Source organism: Phyllobates terribilis, unplaced genomic scaffold (assembly GCF_046119375.1).
Source record: "Phyllobates terribilis strain yellow unplaced genomic scaffold, ASM4611937v1 Scaffold_9__5_contigs__length_417890890, whole genome shotgun sequence".
NCBI lineage: Eukaryota > Metazoa > Chordata > Amphibia > Anura > Dendrobatidae > Phyllobates > Phyllobates terribilis.
The window spans coordinates 70,130,078-70,149,783 of NW_027362769.1; the positions used below are offsets into that span (position 1 = coordinate 70,130,078).

The 19,706-nt window shown below is 43.4% G+C and overlaps 1 protein-coding gene across 23 annotated transcripts in view; it reads left to right on the forward strand.

Annotated features, from left to right (window-relative positions):
- The window catches only part of UNC80 (unc-80 homolog, NALCN channel complex subunit), a 222,737-nt gene that overhangs the window by 134,964 nt on the left and 68,067 nt on the right, over positions 1 to 19,706 (forward strand). For all 23 annotated transcript variants that reach the window (XM_073646576.1, XM_073646580.1, XM_073646583.1 and 20 more), the window contains 13 exons: positions 1,993 to 2,093; positions 2,197 to 2,283; positions 2,394 to 2,577; positions 2,666 to 2,760; positions 3,803 to 3,892; positions 5,009 to 5,110; positions 6,469 to 6,649; positions 7,415 to 7,683; positions 8,580 to 8,714; positions 9,351 to 9,492; positions 18,142 to 18,238; positions 18,814 to 18,984; positions 19,565 to 19,657. In XM_073646576.1, the coding sequence (XP_073502677.1) occupies positions 1,993 to 2,093; positions 2,197 to 2,283; positions 2,394 to 2,577; positions 2,666 to 2,760; positions 3,803 to 3,892; positions 5,009 to 5,110; positions 6,469 to 6,649; positions 7,415 to 7,683; positions 8,580 to 8,714; positions 9,351 to 9,492; positions 18,142 to 18,238; positions 18,814 to 18,984; positions 19,565 to 19,657 (1,747 nt within the window). The remainder of the gene's footprint in view (positions 1 to 1,992; positions 2,094 to 2,196; positions 2,284 to 2,393; positions 2,578 to 2,665; positions 2,761 to 3,802; positions 3,893 to 5,008; positions 5,111 to 6,468; positions 6,650 to 7,414; positions 7,684 to 8,579; positions 8,715 to 9,350; positions 9,493 to 18,141; positions 18,239 to 18,813; positions 18,985 to 19,564; positions 19,658 to 19,706) is intronic.

Sequence of the window (19,706 nt, forward strand, 5' to 3'; positions counted from 1 at the left end):
TCAGGGGTCCTCAAACTTTTTAAACAGGGGGCCAGTTCACGGTCCCTCAGAACATTGGAGGGCCGGAATATAGTTTTAAAAAAAAACTATGAACAAATTCCTATGCTCACTGCACATATCTTATTTTGTAGTAAGAAAAACAATACAGGAACAAATACAATATTTAAAATGAAGAACAAGTAAAGTTAAATCAACCGGTATTTCAATAGGTAGGTAACTGAACCCAATAGGCAGCATAGGTCCTCAATAGGCAGGTAAATATCCCCAATAGGCAGGTAAATGTCCCCAATTGGCAGGTAAATATCCCCAATAGGCAGCATAGGTCCCCAATAGGCAGGTAAATGTACCCAATAGGCAGCATAGTTCCCCAATAGGCAGGTAAATGTCCCCAATAAGCAGGTAAATATCCCCAATAGGCAGGTAAATATCCCCAATAGGCAGCATAGGTCCTCAATGGGCAGGTAAATGTTCCCAATAGGCAGGCTGTTTCCCCCTTATAATGCCATATGCAGGCTGTTCCACCCCTTATAATGCCCCATGCAGGCTGTTCCCCCCTTATAATGCCCCATACTGGATGCCACCCCCCTTATAATGCCCCATGCAGCACGTCACCCCCCCCCCATATAATGCCCCATGCAGCATGTCACCCCCCCATATTATGCCCCATGCAGCATGTCACCCCCCCATATTATGCCCCATGCAGCATGTCACCCCCCCCATATTATGCCCCATGCAGGATGTCCCTTTGCCCCCATATAATGCCCCATGCAGGATGTCCCTTCCCCCTCCCATATAATGCCCCATGCAGGATGTCACCCCCCATATAATGCCCCATGCAGGATGTCACCCCCCATATAATGCCCCATGCAGGATGTCACCTCCCATATAATGCCCCATGCAGGATGTCACCCCCCATATAATGCCCCATGCGGGATATCACTCCTCTGTCTTTTTAATGCCCCATGCAGCATGTCACCCCCCCATATAATGCCCCATGCAGCATGTCACCCCCCCATATAATGCCCCATGCAGCATGTCACCCCCCATATAATGCCCCATGCAGCATGTCACCCCCCCATATAATGCCCCATGCAGCATGTCACCCCCATATAATGCCCCATGCAGCATGTCACCCCCCCATATTATGCCCCATGCAGCATGTCGCTTTCCCCCCATATAATGCCCCATGCAGGATGTCCCCCCCCCCCCATATAATGCCCCATGCAGGATGTCACCTCCCATATAATGCCCCATGCAGGATGTCACCCCCCATATAATGCCCCATGCGGGATATCACTCCCCTGTCTTTATAATGCCCCATGCAGCATGTCACCCCCCCATATAATGCCCCATGCAGCATGTCACCCCCCCATATAATGCCCCATGCAGCATGTCACCCCCCCATATAATGCCACATGCAGCATGTCACCCCCCATATAATTCCCCATGCAGGATGTCACCCCCCATATCATGCCCCATGCAGGATGTCACCCCCCCATATTATACCCCTTGCAGGATGTCACACCCCCATATAATGACCTATGCCTCCATACATTAAAAAAAAAAAAATCCAATACTCACCTCACTTCTCACTTGCTGCCGCTGCTCTACTCTGGTCTGGACTCTGCGCTGCCTGTGACGGCACTCGGGAGGGCGCGGTGTAAAGACGTCACCGCGCCCTCTGACCTGAGACGTCACAGGAAGCGCAGAGCAGGAAGACCGCGGATCTGCGGAGGCACGGGGAGAGGTAAGTATCTGCCTGCCGGGGCCCTGAGCAAGCGGCGGAGAAGGGTGGGCGCTGACACCGCTCTCCTCCGCCCATAGCCCGGCGGGCGGAATAAAAATCCTCCGCGGGCCGCATGTGGCCGCAGGCCATAGTTTGAGGGCCCCTGACCTAAATCATTCACATTATTGGAATACAATTTGAGGTTGTATAAAAACTGACCACAGAATACCTCCCATAACAGCACAGACTTTTTATTGCTTCCGCAGTGAGTGCCGTAGCTCAGCAAGTTCTTTGGAATTGTTTAATCGAAGATCCGTCTACTGTCCTGAGACATTTCCTGGAAAAGTTAACTATTAGTAATCGACAGGTAACGGACATTCTCTTTCTATGAATATTTGCTGTGTATTTTCATACAATATTTTGTCATTATAGTACAACTGACCTACATTGTGTCCTGTTGGTTGTTTCAGGATGAACTCATCTATATGTTAAGAAAGCTGCTGCTGAACATTGGAGATTTCCCTGCTCAAACGTCACACATTCTTTTCAACTACTTGGTGAGTATTTCGGCCCCCATTGTTGTCCTTCTATCCCGATTTGTAAAACAATGTAGCCTTTGTGCTGACATATTCACTAATTTGTGGTGTTTTTGTGCATTTTTCTTTAGGTCGGACTCATCATGTATTTTGTACGTACACCATGTGAATGGGGAATGGATGCCATTTCGGCAACCTTGACCTTTTTGTGGGAAGTGGTTGGATATGTGGAAGGTTTATTTTTTAAAGACCTGAAGCAGACCATGAAAAAGGAACAATGTGAGGTTAAACTACTGGTGACAGCGTCCATGCCAGGTGAGCACTCCTCAAAGATCAGTGACGCCAGCTGCTCTCAGGTTTAGTTTATATTGATGTTTTAATAGTTTTTGCTAAATTACCATAGGTACAAAAACCTTGGTGGTTCATGGGCAGAATGAATGTGACATCCCTACCCAACTGCCAGTACATGAAGACACCCAGTTTGAAGCACTCCTGAAGGTGAGCAGGCTATAGGGAACCTTTACCCATCATTTTATATGCTACGTCTGGTTTTGTACAGGCACATTACAAGGTAGAATGCTAAATATGCATCAATACAGTACGTACGTAATCTGTTAATAAAGGGTTCTAGGTTTATCTAAAAAAAAATTATGAACTGTAGAATTCATATAAATGTAGATTTCTGTTTTGGACACCAGAACTAATATGTTTTGGGAAAAGGGAAGGGGCTCACAATTTGCAAATAGTGTGACTGGCTTTCTGCCACTTATGAGAATCACTTAGGATGGGTTCATCTATATCTGTTGCACCAGGCTCAGTTTATTGAGCCTGCTTCAACCAAATGATGGCAACATGGGCAGCATGGTGGCTCAGTGGTTAGCACTGCAGCCTTGCAGCGCTGTGGTCCTGTCTTCAAATCCCACCAAGGACATCATCTGCAAGGAGTTTGTATGCTCTCTCCGTCTTTGCGTGGGTTTCCTTCAGGTTCTCCAGTTTCCTCCCACACTCCAAAGACAAACTGATAGGGAATTTAGACTGTGAGCCCCAATGGGGACAGTTGTGATGTCTGTAAAGCGCTGTGGAATATGGTGGCGCTATATAAGCAACGCATAATAAATAATAATAAAGCTGGGAAAAAAAAGCATCAGTTTCCATCAGGCTTTTTTAACATTTACTCCCAGGCAGTGGTATGGATCTGGATCACATCAAATATTGTCATCAAGCCACCAGATCAGCTCCTTTATTTAGAAAATATTTAAAATGTGAGCGTATAATAAATCACATGATTTATTATACATCTCATTATTCATGCGATTTATTATACGTTCACATTTTAAATATTTTCTAAATAAAAGGTTTTTGGATTTTATGGAGACGTCTGATCCTGGATTTTCCTCACCTGGTGACATACACATGGCCACATATTTATCAAAACTGTGGTCCTGATCAACGTAAACCCTTATGAGGTATGATACTATTTAGATTCTCATGAGAAAAAAAATCACTGTTCTCTTGTTTTTTCCTGTGTTCCCTCCATTAGGAATGTCTGGAATTCTTCAACATAGCAGATTCACAGGCTGCAAATTATTTCCTGATGGATAAGAGGTGGAATCTGACTCATTATAATAAGGTGAGATCCAAGTCCAGACACATTTACTGTGTTAAGCCCACCATATACATTAGATGGCTGTTAGCCGACTGATATGCTGGCGGATCCATCTTGGTCGACTCACCCATACACAGGAGCGCTTATTCGGCCGAGCACTGATGTGTTCTCTACGAGAAAGTCGCCAACTGACACGTTGGCTAGTGACTTATCTTTGGGAGAACAATGCTAATGGCAGTCTGAAAATGGACATGTGTGATCGATATATATATCCCCTATCAGTGCGGCCGGCGCACTATACACATTAGACTGTCAGCCGAGCCCATCAGTTTCAGGGGGGTTGGGTTACAATAGTCTAATTTGTAAGGGGGTCTTTAGTCTATAGTTGTGAATACCATATTTTTAGTATTGTTGAATTGAAACAAAAAAGTACGTCACTTTAGCAAACAAAAGGATAACAAATCTCTGCTCAAGGAGTTCTATCCATACCAGACAAATGTAGAAATTATCATATGTTATGGGGACGCTGTTCAGCATGTTGCGAAGGTTTGTTCTATAATTAAAGGGGTCATCCGTCAGAGGAACTTGTTGACCTATCTTTCAAGAGAATATAAGCTGTTCTGCAGTACCTGGCAGCAGCCACTACATATTGAATGTATCTGTGCACCACCAGAGCTTATAACAGCTGATCAGCAGGGTTGTCAAACAATCACAGAGAGAGAATATTTTTTATGGACACATTGCAAAACTATAATAAATTATTATTATTATAAGTGATATATGTCTACAGACCATAATTCTGAAATGAAAACATTAATTGCATTCACTGTAAAATGAGGATAATTACAGTCAAAATAATCTGTATAAATTTCTTCAGCTTCAAAAAAATCACGGATGTCTTCAATTTTTTTTACAGACAGGGCAAAAAAAGTACCTTATTTTTACAGACTGTCTTTGAATGTCTGTACGGTTGGTAACCCAGCTTATCAGAGGAGGTGCCGGTTGTCTGACCCCCATTAATTTGATATTGATGACCCATCCCAAGGATAAGTCATCAGTATATTATTATATTATGACTGGACAACCGCTTTAATTGCTCTACTGTGGTTTAACTGTTTGTTTTTTTTTACCTGTTTGAAGACCTATGTACGGGACATCTACCCATTCCGAAGATCGGTGTCACCACAGCTAAATCTAGTGCACATGTCCCCTGAAAAAGGCCAAGAACTTATTCAGAAACAGGTACACATATTTTTTTATTTTGTTTTGTATTAAAAATGTATAGGATTCAGATGACTAGGAGCCTATTACAATACCCAAGAGCGACCACTAACTAAGGTGACAAAGGTGTGGTGTTCATTTCCACAAATGGCTTACATCTGCCCACTGCTTGGAGATGGTAACAGCTGTTCGGTGGGGGTGCTCTGTGTCAGATCCCCACCAATCATTTTTTCTTAATGGCTGCCAAAATCTGCCTTCACTCAAGAACCAAATTACTGCTTCTGCCTATATAAGTCAATAGAAAGGGGAGGGCGAAGGAACTGGAGGGAGATAAAAGCGCAGAGACACAAAATGAAGCTGCTGCATGTTTTAGTGTTTAGAGCCTGCAAAAAGGAAAACCCCTAAAAAATGAAAGAATTAAGTCATATAATGGCCAGAAATAATGTCATTTCTCCCGTTCACAAACATGCCAGTTTATTCTAAAAAGTCCATCAAAGCGATGGTTAGACTTTAATGAGTTTAAATGGATATAGGTCACTTTGATGTTTACTAGACTTAAAGGGGTATTCTCATCTCCAAGAGTCTATCCCAATATGTAGTAGATGTAATAATAATAATAATATTAGCAAATACTTACAATTAGAAATGTACATAGTTAATCTGATTCGCTATGTCTCTTTCCTCATGTGCAGGCATTGCAGGACCTTATGTAACCATGGTTACGACTACTACCAACCAGCTGTCACTATATTAGTGGTCGTAACCATGGATACCTAAGCTCCTGCAATGCCTGCACATGAAGAAAGAGACATAGTTAATCAGAAAAAATATACTACATTTCTAATTGGAGGTATTTGCTAGTAGTATTATTATTACACCTACTACATATTGGGATAGGATCTTGGAGATGGGAATACCCCTTTAACATTAAAGTAGTTTTTTCACATGATAGTATAATTTAGAAAGGGCTACCATTATTAGTTTTGAGATAAATACCGGTAAATGAAAAATTTGTATCTCCCACTTTTTCATACTGACTTTTCTGAGGCACTAGATAGTAGAGATCGGTAAGATGGGAGACAAAAGAAGCAGGGACAAAATGGTCTTGCCATTTTGAAGCAAAACTCTAAGCACAATCATTGTAGATATGTCTCCATTTTCAATCCCAAGTCAGATCACGGAGGCATACGTACTGTGAATTGTTATCACACTAGTAGGTAGAAATCCAAGCATTTCTATTTTAATTCTGTTGTTGTAGGGAGGATTCTTCCAATTGTCGTGGAATTGTCGTCCAATTGAATACCATGGTGTGAATTGTTTAGATTCTCTGTAGGACATAAATAATTATTTAAGATCATCAATATATAACATTTTCTTAGGTGTTTACACGTAAACTGGAGGAAGTTGGAAGAGTTCTCTTTCTAATATCACTGACTCAGAAGATTCCCAGTGCACATAAACAGTCTCATGTTTCCATGCTACAAGAAGATCTCTTACGTCTGCCATCATTTCCACGTAGTGCCATTGATGCAGAATTCTCACTTTTTAGTGATCCTCAAGGTAAGTATTCAGCATTTTATTCTGTGGCAAAGACCAGCACTGGAGGGAAGAGATAACTTTGGGGGACATACTGGGACACTGAAACAACTCTAAGGCTGGGTTTCCACATTCACATTTTTTATGCAGCTCTTGAAGCGAAATCCAGGAGTAGATAAAAAATACAGTAGGTGCAGCCTCATCACTCCTTTCTGGGGCATGGTCAGGAGGTTAGTCGAGGACCTCTTTGATACTAGCCTTCCCCTTGAAACCTTGTATTACTTGCTAAATGTTCCTCCAAGGGGGCTAAGGAAGTGGTCAGCCAGGCTATTCCTATATGTCTAGACATCCTAGACACCACAAGCAGCTTTTTAATAATCTGACAGAGCCAAGACTACAACACCTCCTTCCTCACTTCTTTCTGTCCCAAACCACCTCTCTACTCTTCATCTTGTGATATAGGTCTACTTTCCCGCCACTCCTCTTTTTATTTGTCTTTGTCCCCTTCCTCCCCCATGTTCTTGTTAAAAACTGAACTGTTATCAGAATTTCACTTGGTATATTTTTTTCCTCTTCCTTTTTCTTTTTTGAATACATCGTACTGTATCAGATTTTCTATGTTTATTGTGAACTTTACAGGTTCAATGTTTTTACAGATGTCTTACTCTATATAGAATCCATTCCCGGCTTTGCCTTTATAACCTGCAGCCAAACTCCTGACTGTGGAAACTCAGATTAATAGTTATTTACCGTATTCTCAACAGTTCTGGTTTCTCTATTTTCCTCTAGGTGGGAAGGAGCTGTTTGGTTTGGATACGCTTCACAAGAGCTTGTGGATAAAGCTTCTTGAAGAGATGTTTTTGGGGATGCCTAGTGAATTTCCCTGGGGGGATGAGATAATGCTCTTCCTTAATGTCTTTAATGGAGCGCTGATTCTTCACCCAGAGGACAGCGCCCTCCTTAGACAATATGCTGCCACAGTCATTAACACAGCTGTACATTTCAACCATCTCTTCTCACTCAGTGGATACCAGTGGATTCTCCCAACTATGCTGCAGGCAAGTAATAGAATGGTTAGCATTTAATAAGGGGAATAAATGTCATGTTATATATTCTAATATTACTTCAAATTGTCAAAAACCTCTGATGTGACATCTTTTTCTGTGAAAAAATGTGATTTTGGTGTTTCTAAGTGGTATTTCCTTAGTATGATTTACCTGCATGTAAATGTTATCTGTAAATTTATATACACTGCAAATATAAGGACAAACAAAATGATACATAATTTTTGAGTAAACAATAAGATAGCTTATAGTCTTTAATTTTTTCCATATGTAAACTTGAAACAGTGCAGCTCAAATACACTGTGCTCTTAAACCCCAGACCGTTGCAAATTTAAATTTTTGTCATCGACAAAGTGTTTTAATTTTTACATTTTAATTTTTTTTAATTGACTCGAGTATAAGCCTAGGGTGGGAAATGCAACAGCTACTGGTAAATTTCCCAATCCTGGTATGCATGGCCCCCTCATCCCCAATCCTGGTATACACGGCACCCCTCATCCCCAATCCTGGTATACATGGCCCCCCATCCCCAATCCTGGTATGCATGGCCCCCCTCATCCCCAATCCTGGTATGTATGGCACCCCTCATCCCCAATCCTAGTATGCATGGCCCCCTCATCCCTAATCCTGGTATGTATGGCCCCCTCATCCCCAATCCTGGTATGTATGGCACCCTCATCCACAATCCTGGTAGGAATCAAGATTTGGTGATTACAGCGACAGTCACATGTTGGACCAGCATGTCATTGCCAACGGAGACTAGCCTGACACTAGTACTCATACAAGCATAATATAGGTGCATTGTTTGTGCCTGTACAACCACAGATTTCTGTCTAACCATGGGTCTTATCATTTTAAATAAACCTGAACCATTATTATTCTTTTTTTAGGTGTATGCTGACTATGAAAGTAACCCACAACTTCGCCAAGCTATTGAGTTTGCCTGCCGACAGTTTTATGTACTGCACCGTAAACCGTTTGTGCTTCAGTTGTTTGCCAGCGTTGCTCCTCTGCTTGACCTTCAAGTGAGATTTATTTTTAAGACATTTTATCACCATATCAACACAGTGCCATTGCAATCTTATGAAGTAATTTGGATTGCATTTTAGTTTTCTAGATCATTATTAGGTTATCACTCTTCTGTAATTCCATTTTGCACTTTATTAGTGGCATACAATGGAAGGCAAATTCAATGACCGAATGACTGATGAACAAATCCTGTGCAAATTGCCTCTTCAGAGAAGGAGAGGACTTGAACTTTAGTGCCACCTATTAGCAATCCTAAAAGTCAATTTTGACCCTTTAGCAAGCCTTGTCTCAAAACTTAGGATAAAAGCCAAACCAGAGTCTCTATTTGCAGACACATGTTTCGGACTGTTGCTCCTCCTCAGTGCAAAGCAAGAGATCTGATTTGGCTGTATGAGAGGCCTCTGAGTGAGGTCTAAAGGGTAATGTCTCTCCTTGTGGAGAGAACAAGTCTTAGTTATCACTAGCAGAGTTGTTAGCTGTCTATCTCTTACTTTGTTTTCACAACATAATATTAATCCTTTTAATTATAAGATATGCTCACACAGACAAGCTAAGAGACAAAGAGCTGTCTCTAGTCTGAATATATTGACTTGATGATAATAATTTGTGACCTATTTTTTTCTAACCTCCAGGATGGAGTGAATAGTGGCTCATCCAGTAAGGGAGTGTCTTCTCAGTGTCTATTTGACCTTCTACAGTCTTTGGAGGGAGAAACACCAGATATTCTTGACATACTGGAATTGGTTAAAGCTGAACGACCCCTGAAATCATTGGGTAACTAGTTATTAATATCTGATATACCTTATTACATAAAGAAATGTTAACATTTTTAAGCAACTAAATTCAGTATTGTTACGCCCCCCGGTGGCACATGAGGATCAGTGGACCCCCTGTGCCACAGGGCTGGGTCTGCCTAGGCAGGGGCTTAGCTAAGTGGCTACCTGTTGTTCACTGCAGCTTCAGATGGTGGAGACAGGCTGGGCTGCAGGTAGCCGCGAGGTACCACTCTTGGGCAGATGCCGGTACTGCAACTGCTGACTCCAGGGGTCAGGTTAGCTGACGCAGACTAGGGCTCTGTTCAAACTAATAGGTTCAGTTCAGGATCACTGCTGAACGGTTACTGACATGGAGATTCAGATAGGAAAACATTCTGATACTGAACGCATCGGGACCAGGGGACTTCGGGAAAAGGACTGGCCGCACCAGGACCAGTGGAGAATGTTCAGGCCCTGGCTGCACTGGGACCAGGGGACTTCGGAGACAGGACTAGCTGCACCAGGACCAGGGTACAATTTTAAGGCACTAGCCGCTCTGGGACCAGGGGACTTTGAGAAAGGACTGACCACACCAGGACCAGGGAACAATGTTCAGGCACTTGTGCACATAGACCAGGGGACAATGTTCAGACACTCGTCGCACACGGACCAGGGATTCAGGTTCAGGACCTGGCCAGATCGGCTCCAGGAATTTGGGTTCAGGACACTGGCCACACCAGGACCAAGGGTTAGAGTTCTGGAAACTAGCCACACCGGGACCAGAGGACCTAACAACTCACTAATAGGGGAGACTACAAACTAATGAAAGCTGTTGCTTTGGCGAATCCCTAAGGGAAAGGGAGTCTTTTATACAGGATGACTCCCAGCAATAGGCTGAGAGCTATCCAGCAAGTGAGGTCATTATACTGAATGCCTCTCAGCAACAGGCTGAGGGCATTTACCATATGCTTACGCTGCCCCTTTAAGTGTTGGGGAGCCCGCGCACTAGAAGTGCCTCCGGGATTCAGTACAGAGCAGGAAGCAGGGAACGCATCGGGGGCCATGCCGCAGGGCTGGGACGGTGAGTAAACCGGTGTTCCTGCATGGAGGGAGAAGAGGACACCATGCAGGGGTGCCGGCCATTGCGCTTCAAGTATTTTTTATCCCACTTTAAGGATTTCTATTTTATAAGGAAATTAAGTCTCACAATAAAGTACAGCTTGCTGACAGATTATTTTTATATTGTTGCTAAAATTACATCTTATGTATTAGTTTGATTGGGACCCCACAATGCAATTTATTGCTAGTAAAGCATGATAAATTTAATTTGAAGGACATATACTGTATTAAAACGTCACTTTTATTAATTTCTTTAATATATTAAGATAGTATCAAAGAGAAAAAAATTTGGATATATATGGCTAACCAATGTAAGAACACCTGACAAAAAATTGCTGTCCCTGCCTTGTCGTGGAGGTTGGCACCCTAGAGACGCAAATGGTGTTCCCGCTCACCAAAGCCTTACCCTAATAGGCCCTGCAAGCCAGAACTGGTGGTTGATACTAAAAATACAATAGGGGAGAGGGTTAAGAAGGGAAAGAGTGTGTATTATTATAAATAATTCTTTAATCAAATAATAATTAAATCATATGATTTTCACATACATACTTTGCGGATGTATATTGGGTCACAGTCGTTGAAGTTATTATATTATTTAAACTGCAATCCACTAGATTTGGATGAGGCCGAAAATATAAATATAAATTAAATGGTTACCCTGACTATTGTCCCTTATAAAATTATAAGTCAGATTATTGGACCCCATATCATGCATTTAGAGTGATAGATTGAGCCATAGTAAATTGTTGCCGATTAATAAGAATAATCATGGATTATTATTAGTGTTGAGCGATACCTTCCGATATCAGGAAATATCGTATCGGATTGGATCGGACCGATACCCAAAAAGTATCGGATATCGCCGATTCCGATACCGGAAACCAATGCAAGTCAATGGGACACAAATATCGGAATGAAAATAAACCCTTTCTTTCCTTGTAGGTTAATTCTACATGAAGTAAAACAACTAAGAATAATGTAGAATGTATTACGCGAAAAGCCGGCAATTCATCAGCGGCATACACCGGTACCCGACAATTTACAACAGAAAGAATAGAGCTTCACACATAGATTAGATAGATAGAAACATGTCAGTCACATATATATGAAGTACAGTGACAGTGTTGCTTACTGTACTTGTCATTTAGTGTAAAGGCTTTATTTAAAAAAATAATTGTGTTTTCATGCACTGTCTCTTTAAAAAAGCCGGCCGGCAATTCAGCAGCGGTACCCGACAATTTAGAATAGAAGGAATAGAGAATCATACATAGATTAGATAGATAGAAACATGTCAGTCACATATATATGAAGTACAGTGACAGTGTTGATTACTGTACTTGTCATTTAGTGTAAAGGATTTATTTAAAAAAATAATTGTGTTTTCATGCACTGTCTCTTTAAAAAAGCCGGCCGGCAATTCAGCAGCGGTACCCGACAATTTATAACAGACAGAATAGAGCTTCACACATAGATTAGATAGATAGAAACATGTCAGTCACATATATATGAAGTACAGTGACAGTGTTGCTTACTGTACTTGTCATTTAGTGTAAAGGATTTATTTAAAAATATAATAGTGTTTTCATGCACCGTCTCTTTAAAAAAGCCGGCCGGCAATTCAGCATCTGTACCCGACAATTTAGAATAGAAGGAATAGAGAATCATACATAGATTAGATAGATAGAAACATGTCAGTCACATATATATGAAGTACAGTGACAGTGTTGATTACTGTACTTGTCATTTAGTGTTAAAATAAAGGATTTATTTAAAAAAAAATTGGCGTGGGGTTCCCCTTAATTTTAGTCTCTAGCGGAGGTTAAGCAGACGGCTGGGGCAGATGTTTGAAGCCTGGGAAGGGGGTAATACCCACGGAGCTTCCCAGGCTACTAATATGAGCCCCCAGCTGAATACCTAGCCTTTACTAGCTATTAAAATGGGGGACCCCCTCAAAAAAATGACGTGGGGTCCCCCCTAATTTAATAGCTAGCAAAGGCTAGGCAGACAGCTGGGGGCTGATATTAATAGCCCAGGAAGGGTGCCATGAATATTGGCCCCCTCCCAGGCTAGAAACACCAGCCGTCAGCCGCCCCAGAAGTGGCGCATCCATAGGATGCGCCAATTCTGGCACTTAGCCTCGCTCTTCCTACTGCCCTGGTGCGGTGGCAGTGGGGTAATAGGGTTGGGGTTGATGTCAGCTTATAATGCCAGCTGACATCAAGCCCAGGTTAGTAATGGAGAGGCGTCTATAAGACACCCCCATTACTAACCCCATAGTCAAAGTTAAAAAAAAAAACACAAACACCCAGAATAAAGTCCTTTAATTGAAATAAACACACAATTCTTTATTGTTCTAAATTAAACTCTACTTACCATCACGCCCATTCCAGCTGAAGCCAACGATCTCCCGCAATAAAAGAAAAATAATAAAGCAACCTCATCCTTACCTTTCCATGGTTCCCAGGACAGCTTCAGCTCTGCTACATCGAGATGACAGGCTGGACCGCAGCAGAACGCTGCCATCCAGCCTGTCATCCCGCAGACACTGAGAAGCGCAGGCATGCTTGCGCTCCTCAGTGTCTCTCTGTGACGGCATAAAGATGAGCCGAGGTCATGTCCAATGAACTCGGCTCACCTCATGCACGTCACTGACAGCGTGGGAAAATTCTCCTGCACTCAGCGCTTCAGCGTGAGAATTTTCCCACGCTGTCAGTGACGTGCATGAGGTGAGCTGAGTTCATTGGACATGACCTCACCTCATTCACGTCACTGACAGCGTGGGAAAATTCTCCTGCACTCAGCGCTTCAGCGTGAGAATTTTCCCACGCTGTCAGTGACGTGCATGAGGTGAGCTGAGTTCATTGGACATGACCTCACCTCATTCACGTCACTGACAGCGTGGGAAAATTCTCACGCTGAAGCGCTGAGTGCAGGAGAATTTTCCCACGCTGTCAGTGACGTGCATGAGGTGAGCCGAGTTCATTGGACATTACCTCGGCTCATCTTTATGCCGTCACAGAGAGACGCTGAGGAGCGCAAGCAAGCCTGCGCTTCTCAGTGTCTGCGGGATGACAGGCTGGATGGCAGTGTTCTGCTGCGGTCCAGCCTGTCATCTCGATGTAGCAGAGCTGAAGCTGTCGTGGGAACCATGGAAAGGTAAGGATGAGGTTGCTTTATTATTTTTCTTTTATTTCAGGAGATCGTTGGCTTCAGCTGGAATGGGCGTGATGGTAAGTATAGTTTAATTTAGAACAATAAAGAATTGTGTGTTTATTTCAATTAAAGGACTTTTTTCTGGGTGTTGTGTTTTTTTTAAATACTTTACTAGAAATTCATGGTGGTCATGTCTAATATTGGCGTGACCCCATGAATTTCGGGCTTAGGGCCAGCTGATAATGCCAAGCTGGCCTTAACCCCTTTATTACCCAGTGAGCCACCGCACCAGGGCCCTGGATGAGTTGGGTACAGCGCCAGAAGATGGCGCTTCTAAGAACGCGCCATTTTCCGGGGTGGCTGCGGACTGCAATTTGCAGCGGGTGGGGCCCAGAAAGCTTGGGCCTCCCTGCGCTGCGGATTCCAGCCCCCAGCTGCCTAGTTGTACCTGGCTGGACACAAAAATAGGGCGAAGCCCCACGTATTTTTTTTTTTTATTATTTCATGAAATTCATGAAATAATTAAGAAAAAAAGGGCTTCCCTATATTGTTGTGTCCAACCAGGTACAAATAGGCAGCTGGTGGTTGGGGGCAGCCCGTTCCTGCCTGCTGTACCTGGCTGCACACAAATATAGTGCGAAGCCCCACGTCAATTTTTTTTTAATTATTTCATGAAATAATTTTTTAAAAAAAGGGCTTCCCTATATTGTTGTGTCCGGCCAGGTACAAATAGGCAGCTGGTGGTTGGGCGCAGCCCGTTCCTGCCTGCTGTACCTGGCTGGACACAAATATAGGGCGAAGCCCCACATCAATTTTTTTTAATTATTTCATGAATTTCCTGAAATAATTAAAAAAAAATTGACGTGGGGCTTCGCACTATATTTGTGTCCAGCCAGGTACAGCAGGCAGGAACGGGCTGCGCCCAACCACCAGCTGCCTATTTCATGAATTTCATGAAATAATTTAAAACTAAAATACGTGGGGCTTCTCCCTATTTGTGTGTCCAGCCAGGTACAACTAGGCAGCTGGGGGATGGAATCTGCAGCGCAGGGAGGCCCAAGCTTTCTGCCCCCCCCCCCCGGTGCAAATTGCAGTCCGCAGCCACCCCGGAAAATGGCGCGTTCATAGAAGCAGGATGCTGTACCTGGCTGGCATACAAAAATATGGCAAAGCCCACGTCAAAATTTTTGGGAAAAATTAATTAAAAAATAAATAATAATTTAGGGACTGCATCTTTATTAACTCCTCAAATGTCATTTAGTGTTAAAATAAAGGATTTATTTAAAAAAAAATTGGCGTGGGATCCCCCATAATTTTAGGCTCTAGCGGAGGTTAAGCAGACGGCTGGGGCAGATGTTTGAAGCCTGGGAAGTAGGTAATACCCACGGAGCTTCCCAGACTACTAATATCAGCTCCCAGCTGAATACCTAGCCTTTACTAGCTATTAAAATGGGGGACCCCCCCAAAAAAATGACATGGGGTACCCCCTATTTAATAGCTAGCAAAGGCTAGGCAGACAGCTGGGGGCTGATATTAATAGCCCAGGAAGGGTGCCATGAATATTGGCCCCCTCCCAGGCTAAAAACACCAGCCATCAGCCGCCCCAGAAATGGCGCATCCATAGGATGCGCCAACTCTGGCACTTAGCCTCGCTCTTCCACGCTGCCTTGGTGCGGTGGCAGGGGGTAATAGGGTTGGGGTTCATGTCAGCGCCAGCTGCCATGAAGCCCAGGTTAGTAATGATGGGCGTCTATAAGACACCCCCATTACTAACCTACAAAGTGTTAAAAAGAAAAAACACACTACACCCAGAAAAAAATAATTTATTTGAAATAAAACACACAATTTTATTTAATTCTTAGTTTACTAAAAAAAAATAGTTACCTGTCCACGTTCCTGCGCTGATCTCCCATGCACAGCTGTCACATCTGGAGATGGTGACAGCTGTGCATGGCTGCTGTAAGCTCACACTGCCGGGAACACGTCCTCTCCCGGCAGCGGGAGCCACTGACTGAGGTCACCGGAGTGCATTCAGGCAGCGCAGCTCCGGAGACCTCCTTTACGGCACTGCTGTACCGTGGGAATTTCTCACAATACAGCAGGGCCGTAAAGGAGCTAACCGGAGCAGCGCTGCCTGAACTCCGGCGAACCCGCTTATGCAATGACGGGGCTGCTTTACGGCCCCGCCATTCTAGCGGCGGCAGTGGTTCAGAGCGGTCACATTCTATGTGGCTGTTCTAAACTGGAGATCATCGTGGGACACTCATGGACTACTACGGAGGGGTAAGGATAAGGTTGTGGTTTATTATTTTATATTTTATTACAGGAGATCGATGGCTTCGGGGAATTAGGTGTCTAGGTGAGTATAGGTGTAGTTTTTTATTTTTTACTTTATTTTAGGTGGCGATCGGTGGGGACAGGTAATGTATGAACTAATTTATTGTAGGCAACCACTGGCCACCAATGACATGTATTTAAAATTTATTGGTGACACAGTAGGGCAATTTAAATAGCAGGATCAGGCTGATGGGAACTACTGCTCCCATCGAGCTGATCCTGCTGGCACGAGTGGACGGGGGACAGACATAGGCCGATGGGAGTAGTAGTGTCACATCGGCCTATGTCTGCCTGCACGCACACACCCGCAGACATCGCACAGACACCGCACACACCCGCAGACATCGCACAGACACCGCACACACTCGCAGACATCGCACAGACACCGCACACATTCGCAGACATCGCACAGACACCGCAGACATCGCACAGACACCGCGCACACCCGCACAGACACCGCACACACCCGCACACATCGCACAGACACCGCACACACCCGCAGACATCGCACACACCCGCAGACATCGCACAGACACCCCGCACACACTCGTAGACACACGCACAGACACACACACCAATCATGACGGGCTAATCGTCTAGGAGGTGAGGCTGACCTGTGCGGCCGTGGGAAAGTTCATGTGAGTTCATGCAATGCAGTCAAGCATGAACTCACGTGAACCCTCTGAGGGCACCGCGGCTACTTCAAATGAACAGCTGATCAGCATCACCTGATACCTCAGCTGTTCATTTGAAATAACCGGCGGGAAAGTGCAGCACAGAACGGGAAAGCCGGCGGTGAAGTCTTTTCACTGCCGGCTTCCCTGCCCGGGTCCTTCGCTCCCCGCTCCTTGGTGCTGCGCTCCCCGCCCGGTCCTAACTTACGATCGGGATGGGAGGTGGCGAGGGGAGCGGAGGATCGGGGTGGGAGGCTGCGGGGAAGCAGTATGGGGCTGTGTGATTGTTTAAAAGCCGGCGGCTTTTTACCGCCCGCCAGCTTTTAAACGATCAGGAGAATTCTCCCACGCTGGGATGGCATTCTGATGACAGGCTGAATCTCAGCTGAGCACTGCCATCTAGCTTGTCATACTTCAGAGACACTGCAGAGCGCAGGCATTATGGGAACTTCCGATTCCGGTATTCGATATTGTAAAAGTATCGGAATTAAGTATCGGAATTCCGATACCGCGAATATCGGCCGATACCCGATATTTCAGTATCGGAATGCTCAACACTAATTATTATAATTTAATACAGAAAGTAGTGGGTAAACTACAATGAATGTTGCCAATTTATTATTATTCAGACTGGCTAATATGTACAGCTACAATAATTAAGACGTTATACTTGATGTTCAAATCTATATGGCTCCGCCTCTATTACAGTCACAGGCAAGCCACAATTATTTCCACTGTGGCAGTCTTTGTGGCATGCTAGGGGGGCCATTCTCTTAATGGGCATGCTATAGGGTAATATGTATCCCCCAATTTTTAATTCAAACACATTACCGCTATATGTGCCCCGTCTGCCGCATCTACCATGCTGACAGTTGATCTGAGCCAGCGTGGTCATAGGACTGTCAGCGTGTCAATGATCTGTCAGACTAAAGTGGCGCACTTGTTTTAACTGTATCTAGACTCTGCTTTTTGTATCTGCATAGACTCTCATCCAAAATGTGTCCCTGACGCGCGTTTCATTGGGATACCGGCTTTTTCTAAGAGCCCTGAGGAGGCATAAAGGTTACCACCGTGACAATACACAGTATATAGCCATGCTTAGGAGAGCAATGGGAATTAAAAAAAGGAAAAACTGGATCGCTTTTTATGTAGCCTTTCCCATGCTTGTTCAGTTATCCTCCAGTTTTCACCCATAAATCCACAAAAATAGTGAACGTTCCTAAAATCTTAGTGTATATTACAGAATGGAAATTCCATGATGGTGCCCTAGCTATGTGTTTATGCAATTAAATCTTTTCACTTGTCATGATCAAGGTAAGACTATTGTGTATTAAGTGTAATTTAGTTACGGTAATAACAGTAGATCTCGATATTTCTTTGTGCAGATTTTTGCTATGGCAATGAAGACATGGCCTTCTCCATTAGTGAATGCATTAAGCTCTGTGTGACAGTAGTGGCATATGCCCCAGAGTCATTCCGCAGGTAACTGGTTCTTATCGTTTGATGTATTTTTCCATTAGAACAGGAAGTAATAAATATCATCAAACAGGTAGAATAATAGAAAGAAAATATGTAAAAGTATACATAGAAATGTTTACCAAAACACTTTTATTCCTGATTTACACCATGTTTTGCTTCCTTGGTATTTTTCCTGGTTATGGGAATTTACTTTTAATGGGTTTCTTTGAGCAAGTACTAGAAGCTTTAGGATCAAGCATAGACCAAATTAAGGAGATACCCCCATACATACAGTAAAAATAATATAACAAGTGCTCTTTATCATGTCTGTATTTCACTGACCATGTCCATAGCCAACGCCTGGTGATAAATCAATTTATAACGTACAAAGATTAAAAAGCACAACACAGACAAAACTGTTAAATGAATGTGTAAGATGCCATATCTGCACCCAACAAGGGTAGGACGACTTACTATAGCCGCCTCGCTAGCCTGAATCATAGCAATGAAAAAGAACACTAATATGTAATCAGGCATTATATACATGGGGATGTAATTTCATTAATTGCCAATGTTGTTTTTCACAATTTACTTCTCAGCCTCCAGATGCTGATGGTGTTGGAAGCATTGGTTCCCTGCTACCTGCAGAAGCTAAAGCGCCAGACGTCCCAGCTGGAAACTGTTTCAGCGGCACGGGAGGAAATCGCTGCCACTGCTGCTCTGGCCACTTCTCTTCAGGCCCTCCTGTACAGCGTAGAGGCACTGACAAGGTGTCTGCTTAGTTTTAGTGATAGAACAATCAAACATTTCCTTTGTTAATTATTTGTTATTATGTACCCTGCATCCATATTACTACAGAGAAAAGAAATCATAATGACAGGTTAATAGTTCAATAAGGGTGATCAATCTGGACAGTCCAAATATCCCATTTTAATTTCTATAACCCCCTAATGTCCAGTTAAATTGCAAAGTATCACTAAATTCAATGGAAGCTTCAATCCATTGTGGAGGGGGGAGCGTTGCCTACTTAACCACTTTAGGGTTTGTGCACATGACTACTTTTACACATCGACGTACCCCCTGAGTTTTGCAAGCAGAAGACGCTCCAAGAAAACACACAGCAGGTCATTTTTACATTGCAGTTCATATATTCATCCTTTTGAGCATTTCTTTAACACTTTTTTTCAGCTTACTTAGCCGACCTGCCTGAATAATACGTTGTGTGCAACGTTGTGTCCTTTGATTGCTCCTCCGGCTTTCATTCCCATTCAATTTTTTTAGCTGCGGAAATTATGTAATCTATATATCATTTAGAAAGTTGACTAAAAGGTTATATTGCATTATTTTTAGGCCAATGACTGCTCCTCAAATGAGCCGAGGTGACCAAGGCCACAAAGGTGCCACAACGGCCAATCACACAATGTCAGCTGGAGTCAACTTGAGGTAAGAGCTTTGTTAACGGCCTAAAATGTCCCAAAACTTGTACTACTGT